The sequence below is a fragment of the Vicia villosa genome, linkage group LG6, assembly GCF_029867415.1.
Source record: "Vicia villosa cultivar HV-30 ecotype Madison, WI linkage group LG6, Vvil1.0, whole genome shotgun sequence".
Taxonomy (NCBI): Eukaryota; Viridiplantae; Streptophyta; class Magnoliopsida; order Fabales; family Fabaceae; genus Vicia; species Vicia villosa.
The window spans coordinates 125,652,696-125,664,030 of record NC_081185.1 but is presented as its reverse complement, the minus strand read 5'-3'; the positions used below and the strand labels follow the sequence as shown (position 1 = coordinate 125,664,030).

The 11,335-nt window shown below is 32.7% G+C and overlaps 1 protein-coding gene across 1 annotated transcript; it reads right to left on the bottom strand.

Moving 5' to 3' along the window:
- Positions 1 to 204: 204 nt before the first annotated feature.
- LOC131612294 (nucleoside-triphosphatase) lies at positions 205 to 3,284 on the bottom strand. The gene is made up of 8 exons (XM_058884098.1): positions 3,016 to 3,284; positions 2,806 to 2,934; positions 2,594 to 2,650; positions 2,405 to 2,497; positions 1,995 to 2,292; positions 1,691 to 1,905; positions 1,418 to 1,610; positions 205 to 572 (listed from the first exon to the last, which is right to left on the bottom strand). Exons 1-8 carry the CDS (start codon positions 3,256 to 3,258, stop codon positions 430 to 432), a joined length of 1,371 nt encoding a protein of 456 aa, XP_058740081.1. The 5' UTR covers positions 3,259 to 3,284; the 3' UTR covers positions 205 to 429.
- Positions 3,285 to 11,335: the final 8,051 nt, after the last annotated feature.

Here is an 11,335-nt window from a genome sequence, read left to right as displayed (position 1 = left end):
AAAAAGATACCCATTCATTTAAATGACAAGAATACGTCAAAAACAACACCAATTCAACGTGACAAAAATTAAAAATAATGTAGATGGGTAATACCATTTTAAAAAATCCAAAAGTTACCTCTCTTGGATAGTAAAAGAGAAGGGATAAAATACTTAGAGAGAAGGTAGAACTTCTCCTTCTAAAAACATTACAATTATTAGAAAAGATATTCATTCATTTAAATTGATAGAATACACCACAAGCAACACAAATTCATCGTCAACTAGCTAGAATTAAAAATGATGTAGTCATCGATTCCATATCAAAAAGACCCAAAAATCATCTCACTTCCATGGTAAGAAAGAAGGTAGGACTTACTTCTCCCTCTAAAAACTAGGGTCAGTTGAAATTTTATTTAGTGGATTGACCTACTTACTATATCTAGAAACTTAAACAAAATACATCAATCGTTCAAATTTAGGTAAAGATGATATGGCTTCTACAGCATTGCCTAGAGGCCATGCAGCTTCCACAATAGCATCTTGGTATTCAATTTCCTTCCCTGATGTAATCTTTTGCAATGGATCAAGACCTGCCAACAAATAGAATCAATTATTTCATGAAAACATAAATAATCACTTTAGTTTACATCTACTCTCATAATCCAAACCAGGCCCGGCCCTGTGGCTGTGCAGCCTGAGCAACAGCACAGGGCCTCATCATTTTGGGGGCCTCACAATTTTTGAGCCACAACACATGTGTTAATTTTATATATTATTTTGTGAAAGTTAAACTGTATGCGTTGATAGATATAGCTGCCCAACGTCAAATATTTACTTTATTGAAATAAGGATAAGGATTGTGGGTTTAACATACCACCACTACATTCCTTCTTAAATTATTTTTTTAGATTTTTGCACGGTGGTAAAATATATCACACACTATTATAAAAAAATTTAATGTATCATTGAGGAATAGAGTTCTTAATATATTATTATATTATTATGATTAAATTAATAATATATTAAACTATTAACAAGTTGTTTTAATATATTTATAATGTTTTATAATTATTTTTACTAATTCAATTTTCTTCATAACTAGCTCCTAGTAATAAAATATACATTTATAAATTGTATATATCAGTATAAAATTTGCTTAAATTTGTCTGATAAAAGTGTAATGGAGTTCTTAGTAGGATATATCTAACTTTTGATGATATCATAAATATAAAAAAATATAAATTTTTAATTTGTGAATTATTATATTATAAGAATAGAAACAAGTGAAATGTGAAATCTAGAAAAAATTATTTGAGACGATTCTATGTATTTTTTGTCATCATTTCTAATTAATAAAATTTTATTTTTATAGGCCCATATTTTTAACTAACACAGGGCCTCCGGATTGATTGGGCCGGCCCTGATCCAAACTTACCAAATCCATCAACCAGTAACACATACTGATATATCAGATCCATGCATACATAAGCAGCTACTTTTTTCTTATCAAGAAACGGATAAACCAATTTTGCATCCTCAAATTTTAATGCACAAGCTTCTATAGCTTTAGTCTCGATATCGACCGGGCGAAGTATGAAATTAGGTGCGCTTGCATCAACCATACCGGTCTAAAATGAAACAAGATTTAAAATTGGTTATCATCAAATCAAAATATTGAAATCATAAATGATAATACATATATACATACATCTTCAGGTAGGTAAAAGAAAGATGAAGAAGCAAAGAGGTTTTTCTGTCCATTTCCTCCTCCACCATTCCAAATTCCACCAAAAGTACAATTCTGATAAGGACATGGAGAATTCAACTTAAGAGCTTTACGAATTGTGTTTTTGCATCTATTAATGTTTGCACCAGAAGTGGAAGCAGTTGCCTTAAACTCTTCTCCGGAATATGTATAAATCGCTTTAAAGACGAAAAAAAAAAAAAACCTAATGTTATTAACATATTTATAATGCAAAAAGTTCAAAGGGAAGCCTGATTTGTGTTATTACCATCGAATCCGGCTAAGAGACAAGGGTTAGGAGAATTCGGAGTGAGCTTCAAAATCTCGGCTCGAGATGCTTCTCTACCGAAGTGTAAGTAACTGTGAACATAGAGATCATATGGTATTCCCTTGAGTACAATTTTCTTGATGTATGGATCTTCTCCATCTGCAACTTTTGGTGCATTTTTGGCTGTTTTCTTTGAAACTGCATATGCCATTTGAACTGATCCACCTCCAAGATCCATTACTCCAACTGTTTTTGTGTACTTTTTTCCCAAATTTTGCAATGCATAGTTAACTGTCACCTATTAGAAAAACATATAGAAACAAACATAGTCAAATGAATGAATAAATGTGACAAAATAGATTAATATCAAACAAAATCTTCAGTTTGGTTAGTTATACACTCATACATACCCATAGATAAGAACCTTCTTGGGTTCCATCAATTATAGAAACTGCATCTGGTTGAACATTGAAGGTACTTCTGTTGCTCAGCATATCCCTTACCTATATAGTAATTAATTATGAACACAAAATTAAGCTTAATCGCGGGACAGAAAACCTGCGAATTATAACATTCGAAAAATAAACTTATAGTTATACCGATTGCAATATCTTTTCAGAAGCATCTCCATTCAAAAGCCTTAAACCTGCTGTTGCCTGCATTATTTTCATATAAAACTCAGTCAAATGAACCCGCGACATTTTACTTTACGTCTGTTTGGATTAACTTATTTGAATTTATCTACTGCTATAAGTTTCGTGATTTTGTTACAGAGAAAATATAAATTTTCAAATATTTTTTTTAAACGCACCCCAAGTCTAACAGGTGTCTTGGGATGAAGTTCGTCAGGGACCACATCTTCTGCTTGCTCTAAAAGTGGAATGAGTGATTTTGCAGCCTGTGCTGGATTATTAGCATATGAACTCAAGCCAGGTGTTATCTACAAAGGAGTACAATATGAGGTAAGTACTTTGTAATAATGAAAACAGTTAGTGATGTTATGTTATATATTGTTTGGTACCTTATTATAATACTCAACACCTTTCCCAATGTGAAGGAGATTCAAGTTTTGGTCGAAATGGTAAACATGAATACGACTACCAGTGCTACCAGCATCAAATACAACAGCATAAGAGGAAATTTCCTCTTGTTTTTGGAAAATCTTTCTATTGGTGAGTAGGTTGTTGTTTCCTAAGTATTGGGAGGAAGTGATAGCAGGAATAGAAAATAGTAGAAAAGTGATAAGTTTAATTAGGAACTCCATTTGTTTGGAAAACTAGGTAGCTACACTGTGTGTTAGGACTTGTTCACAAGCCACTATGTATAGGCGGAAAAAAAAGGAGGGGTGGTAAACAGGCATGCCCGCCCCGTTTAGATATGTCCTGCAAAAGCTCGAAAAAAAATGGGGTGGGGAGCAGACATATTTGAGAGTGCGGATCTAAAACTTTATCCCGTCCCGCAAAAAAGTAAGGGCGGAGCGGGGAAAGCCCGCAGACATTGAACTTTTAGGCCTAAAAATAGTAAAATTATATGAAAAAGTTCATGCCCGCAAAAGCCCAAAAAAAATATGGTGGAGCGGGGCGGACACATTAAAGAGAGCGGACCCAAAACCTTATCCGCCCCGAAAAAAAAATACGGATAAAACGGGCTTTCCCCGCCGGGCCGGGTCTGTTTTGCCAGGAGAAAAAAATGAACATCAAACAATTATTTAATAGACATGTTCAACATGTTCAACTTGTGTTTTGTTTTTCTTTAAATTGTTTATTATACATGTAGCTGTCTAAGAAAGACTAATAAAAAAGTGGGGTATATGCATACTTTACATCAAATTAGCACAATGTTTAATCATGACAGATTTGTTTTAATATTAATTATTTGAAGCATAGTGCTAAGGGCACTTAGGACTCTTTAGAATTAAAAAAGTAAAGAGGGTAATATTAGTTTAAAATAAGAGTGTTTTTTTTTTTGGTGTAGAGAACATTCATATTAGAGAGAGAAAGAGTGAAGGAAATAGTCCTTTACTATTTCTATTTGATTAAAGGACTATTTGACTGGTTTGAACTATGAAGGAAAATATAAGTATAAATTGTTTTGTGGAATGGTAAGATGAAAGGTTGGAATGGTAAGATGAAAGGTTTTCTATTTGTGAAGAAATTTCATTTACCTACTTTGGAATCAAAAGTCAGATTTCACTTTTATAGAAAAATGAGAATTTGGCATCACCAGATTTTTGGTTTTATTCAAATTTAGAAGAAATTATTTACAACCATATTGCTAACAAGACAAATGAAAATACTTAGTAAGATAAGATAAAGTCTTGGTTTGCCTATAAATCATAGTAGAAAATTATTTTTATTGAATAACTTCATAAGTTAAAAGTATATGCAAAAGATTTTTATTTTAGATCATTTAAATGAATTTTTACAAAATTCTTGATTAGACGGTGTTAGGAATGTGTATCAAGTATGTGATGATCAGTTTTATAGATTATTTACATTGTTATTTTTAACACATTTTTAGGTTATATTTTTTGTTTTAATTGAGTCTAGCCTAAATAAAGGATGTGCTCTTTATTTTCATATTATATATTTGTAGCGGCTCTTAGAACAAACAGATCCAACTTATTCTATTTTCTATTTTATGATGAATTATTCATGTTTGTCAAGGCTAAAAAAATCTCAAATCAGGTATATTGCTAACCTTTTGACCATTTTAGTCGTGCCTCATATCTAAATAAAAAAAATTCTCAAGTATCGAGTATTATAATCCTTAAAGATATAATTAAGAGAAGTGATTTTAACTTCTTCGTTTAGAATATGCAAACTCGTTTCACCTTATGAAAAAATGAGATTCTAAAAAAATCAAGAAGATTGAATCTTGCTTAATTTGTTCTTAATTTGATCACATCTTACTATATGAAAAACATATCACTCCCTTAGAGCATCTATAATACCATTGACCAAATGACTAGCCTTTCATCTAGAATGTTAATAGTAACACAAGTATAAACTTGGTGGATCCTCACAAGATTTACTCATCCCAAAATCAGTGGTAACCTTGAAATTCGAAGAGGAAGGATGCCAACACTCCTCTACTTGGAAAACTGTCTGGGACATATTCCAAGAAATTGGTAAGCTTTATGTTAATTTCTTTACTTCATTGTTCTTGAGATTGTATTGAATCCAAAATATATGGTAAAACTTGATTTTCTAATCTATTTTTTACCCAATTTAGGAAGGCAACAATTGACTTAAAATGACCTTTTAGACACTTGCTACAATTGTTTTACTCGAGAAATTTGATAGGTCTTGAAAAATAGAAATTATACTTGGATCTTCTTAGAAAACATCACATTATACCGCATTTTCTTGGTATTCTTCATCTTGTCTTACTTTGACAATATCCGTCATTGGCTCACAAATGAGATACTCTTCTAATGAAGCTCCCTCAACCTATTTTACATCATCATTAATATTAATGGATGTTGTCTCGAGACCCCTACTCGCGCATGTTATGGAGGAATCATATGCAACTCTTCTAGTGCTTGGAAAATAGGCTTTTCAATCTAAACTTAGAATCATGAGATATCCATAAGTCAAATTGGAAGTATCAGATTACTCGATCGAGCTCAAAATTAAGGGAAGAAAAGAAGATAGGATCAACATCAACCATAGAGTTTGGAGGGTTGGATTGCTACTTTTTATCTTATAAACTACATTTGCGAAGGTTAATTTTCATTATTGCAATTCATTTGGAATTGGGGGCAGACGTACCCATAGCGAGGTCGACTGGGGAACGGCCTAAACAAATCCTTGTGTCTTTCACTCTCTCTCTCTCTCTCTCTATCTATCTATCTCTCTCTCTCTCTCTCTCTTTTATGTTTACTTACAAATTGTGAAAATGTTGATTGTGCAATCGATACATAGATATAATTTTCCGTCTAATACTTAAAATTGTTTTCGTTGAACTGATTGCAATCTATGTGATTGTAATTGGTTTCTCATATCAACAAAATCGAAGAAAAAATTGATTTGAATAGGTTGCACACCTAGTGTTTGAAAAATTGCCTAAGTATATTTTTGTTTGATATTTCATTGGAAATTAATTACTATAGTATGATTTATACTCAAACATAGTTGCTGAAAATATATTGATTGTTTCTCTCATCTTACGTATTCGTTTTATCGGTTTAGGCGTATCCGGTCTTTTCGATAGCAGTTCGGGATAGACCATTGTCGATCCGGGATTGTTTTCGCACGCCATAGTTAAACATTTTTTAAAACAGGATTTTTATAAGAAAAATTCATTTACGATCTATTCACCCCTTCTAGATTGTAGTCTATCCTCTAACATTGGTTGTTTTGACATTCTCTGTGATATTATAGAAAGTGCAAATATTCCAAGCTCTTAACTTAATTTTAAGATTTTGAAGCTTCTTGGTTATCACAAACATAGGGCAACCGAAAACCTCCTCCTTCCAACAGGCTTCAATCTAAGTTCAACAATCTTTATGCAAAGCCAAAGTTTTAAGAAGTTTGAATTGAGCACCCACTTTTGGAATGTTGGTTTTAAACTCCAACAGATTATGGAAATGATCGAAACAGAGTTTGGTGAGAGTAGAAACTGAAATCAGTGCACGAGAGTCAAGCCAAAGATGGTTCCCAGTACATCTATCAAGCCTTCTCTCGATGCATTTAGGAAAGGAACGCTTGTTGGACCAAGTGAATAAAGCTTCTTTCGTTAGAATATAAATAAGGTTATTAGCATCAGACCAAGCTTGAAAGTCTTTCATAAGGCATTTAGCTAGAGATTTACTGCCTCTGTGTTCATGTGCCCCCATAATCGCATTGAAATCACCTACAAAGAGCTAAGGGAAACGATGAATGACCAACAGATTGTGAAGATCATTCCACGACTCTTTTCTTTTGGATTGATTTGTGGAAGCATAGACCGCTAGGGAAGCCAAAAGAGTATTATCCATAATATAAGAAAACACCACCAGTTGATTTGTATATTTAATTATAGAAAGGTTAATATCAACCTTGCAAAAACATCATAAAGAATATTGAGGTTTAGAATACCAATTCACAGGAAAGTTATTATAGCTCGTTTTGGGTTTAGCTATGAAAATGAAATCAGGTTTATGAAGGGTAATAAGTCTCTTGAGTGCTAATCAAGATGGAGCATTAGTCACTCCTATGATATTCCAGAACAAGCTCTTCATGAGGAAAGAGTCTTAAGGCCTGCTTTGGACCTAATTTCATACTTTTGGTTGGATTTAGAAGAACTTCTGAGCTAAAGCTTCCCAAGCTTTTTTTTCAAAAAATCTCTATCCAAGTCTTTTCATTGATCCCATTATCTACCATATCTTGAGCTTCTCCCATTATGGGGTTCTTGTATAATCGCCACTTGATGATTGATTAGAATCAGATTCATAACCACCTCCATAAAGGGATTCTACAATCACTATGCCAAAGAAGACTTCAGACAGCGCTTTTTTTGCTTTAGACAGCGCTGTCTATTCCAGCGCTGCTTTAGGTAAAGACAGCGCTTTTTTTAAAGGTAAAAGCGCTGGTAAATACCTCTTCAGGCACCCCTTTTATTTTGAAAGCACTGTTAAAGGCCCCCTTTAGCCAACGCTTTTTTTTAAAAGCGCTGCTAAAGGCCCCCTTTAGCCAGCGCTTTTACTTTGAAAGCGCTGCTAAAGGCCCCCTTTTAGCCAGCGTTTTTACTATGAAAGCGCTGCTAAAGGCCCCCTTTAGCCAGCATTTTTTTTAAAAGCGCTAATAAAGGTCCCATTTAGCCAGCGCTTTTCTGAAACAAAAATTAAAAAATGCCTCTTTACGCAACGCTTTTACTGTAAAAGCGCTGTCTAGAGCCCCATTAAGGCAGCGTTTTTTCAAAGCGCTATCTAATGTCCACGAAATTTTTTATATAATATTTTTCAAAAAAAAGCGCTTTTTGAAATATACAATTTTATATGCACGGATTTAACCATATTTGCACCAGGTTTTAACCACATTTTGCACCTGTATATACCATTACAAATTTCACCAAATTTTCACAAATTGGAACTTCAATCCAATTAAAAACAATACCAAAATATACCACATTTTGTTTGCACTCTTGCACTCTTGTACATATATATACTTTTACAAAAAAACAACACCAAAAGTTATGCCACATTTTGTTTGCACTATTATATACCATTACAAAATCTATTCATCTCTATCTTCTACATCTGCACATATAACCTGAAACAACACCAAAATATCGTAATTCATATCATGATACAAACAAAATATAATTTACCACATGACAAACAACAACAAAATTGCAACACTTGAATATACTCAAAATTCTCATCAATTAAAGTAAGATTACAATATACCTTATATAACTTTCAACTCAATCATGAATTTACACCAATCCTCCTTAAGTTCATCCAACTGAGAACTTGAGTAATAAGCATGCTTGAATTCATCAAAGTACTACATAATAATATAACATAGTATGTTTAAGTTAAAACTATTTAATTATATGAGAAATATATTTTAAATATTAAAATAACTCCTAAGTTAGAAATCCATACCTTGAATGGAATCTCTATTCGATCCATAAGAAGAATTTCTTTCATAAACCTCAACATGTAAAAACCGCAATCTACCTCATTACACTGCCCAGGACACTACACATGAAAAGAAAATATGGATAAGACCTAAGTTTTATCAAGTATCATCACTATTAATATAATCAAAATTGTGATAATTAATTAATATACCTCCACTATATTCCATGTAATGTTGTTGGGTTTACTCTTTGGTACTTGATTACCTTTTTGTGCTCGGAAAACTTGTATGGCACTAAACGCATATTTAGAACAATTCACATAAATAAACAAATAAATATACACACAAATATTTAGAACAATCTCACTTACATGTCACCCATCTTCTTCATAGCTTCGTATGTACTTGGACCATTGTGTAAAAAATCTAGATAATATACAACTTCTCTGATAGGATTAATCGCGACCAACAACCAATGTCCACTGTAAGATTAAACAAATGTGAGATGAAAACTTTCTACACAATTTCAAAATATGAAAAATTATAATAGATGAATTTAGAATAAAAATCTAACCCGTTACCGGTATTAAGCGGTAAAAAAAACAACTTTTCTGAATCTATGTCAGTCATAAAGCGCTTGAGTACATACGCCATGACTTCATCAGGTTTATGTATGATTAACCCTAAGTTGATATTGAAGGGAGCTAAGAAAGCGAATTTTTGCTCCAATCTGGTTTATGTATGATTAACATCTCTTTCTTTTCTTGGTTGAAATGTGAATTACTTGTTTCTTAATAATATCTAAAGCTAATATTTTGTTGGCTATCATCATGAAAAAGAAACATGAGAATCAACTGAGTTAAGCATGAAAATCATTGCCTTAACACTAGAAGCATGTCATCAAGAATTGCAGCAATGGATTATGGCATGAAGAAGGAAGTCTTATTGGAACATAAAGAGCTGCTCAACACACAGTCTATGTCAAACCTACCTTATACTTGATTATAGTTCATGCCACCATATTTTATCAAACATTATGATATCTATTCACTCTCACGTGTTTGTTTTATTGTCACATCAAATTTTTGTTGAAAGCATTCAAAATGGAACTATGGAAGGATTTTATAGGTTGATATCTTATTTTCAAACACAATCGGAACCCGCCTATTGTGGCCTCGCCAGTCTCGCCATGGTACTCAATGCCCTTGCCTTTGATCCTGGCAGAAAGTGGAAAGGTATTCTTATCTTCCTTGCATGCTTACCATTATAGGCTAAAATTTTACATTTTGTTTATTTCACTTTTTCAACTTTGAATGTCGCGTTTATCCAATAGTTTAGTTTATTAATTTAGTTTAGTATCTAGTTGTAATGATTAAGCAACAACAAAGATGCTTGAAGGCACAAATGCTCGAATTTCACTAATTTGTAGTGTAACAGTACCAAATAGGAATCCTGTCAGACGAATTCTAATGCAATTGATGATCAAAGCTGAGAAAATACAGCAAAGGAATTATAGAAGAAAGCCTAAGCATCTATGGAGAAAAGAATGACTCGGGCCAAATAGAAAACTGCAGTAGCAATGTTAAAAGTACCACCATTACAAAACACAAACATCTAAAAAAACCCAACAAAAGCAAGGCCTACAACATTGCTGCAACAAAATTCCCTCTGACTTAAGACAACACCAACTCCAACTTAGTAAAAAGGTCTCCCTTAAATAATCATACTTACACAACATAACAAAGAACTCTACACCAGGAGCTAGCTTCAACTCTAAACTCAAAATAATAAGTTAGAATCAAACTTTTTTTTGTTGAATTTCAAAGTGGCCCTTATTAATTTCATAACATGTGAATGGGAAAACAGGTTTTCATTTTTTGAATTGTTGGTGCCACCAATTCATTGGCAGTGTCCTAGGAAGATGCTAATTTTGATGAACTTTAATTTGAAAAGGTAAATGTTAAGACTTAACTATACTGCCATCAAACATCAAATATATCGTTTGTACTGTGGTGTTGGTAGCAGTGTCCCCTTCAGAGACATAATGATATCTTATATTTGAAGTTTGCATTAGATTAAGATAGTAGTGTGATACTACTAAGATAAAACATTAAAAGATGATTTTGAAAGGTTTGGGAACAAGTCAAAGTTGCGTGTAATGCAACTATAGACAGAGAAGAAGGCGAGTTCATCATTTAGGTCTATAATTACAACCTAGATAATAGATATCTTCCCAAACAAACAAAATCATCGCATACTGAAGTTATAAAAATCATTAACATTGAAATGTTTATATCAGCTCTGTATATTCAAACATGACATTAAAGTTACAATTTCAACTCACAACTCTTGATCAGTTGTTCTCTACTCAAGTATCAATGTCAACACAATATTTTCTATTTATATCTAAGTTCATTTCAATCTATAATCTTCATCATCTTTAGGTTTGTTTACTTCAAGTTTTAAAAGTTTGCAGCACATTCTTCTAACAAAATTCACATACTAGTATGACAAAATCAATAAGTATACTCTGCATTTGAATTAATGGAATTCTAATCATGCATTTATAATCTTCTATAAATCAAAATCATTCTAACTTCTAACAAAGTACTAACAACCAATAATTGAATTAAAAAAATAGACCTGAAGGGTTCTAGGTTCTTGAGCTTCTCAAATGGCCTGAACAAGAGGAGCAGTAGAAAGCGCTTCCACACTCTGATTCCTCAAACAAGTAGTAGAACAACAATCCCTAAACAACTGAAACGCATGATC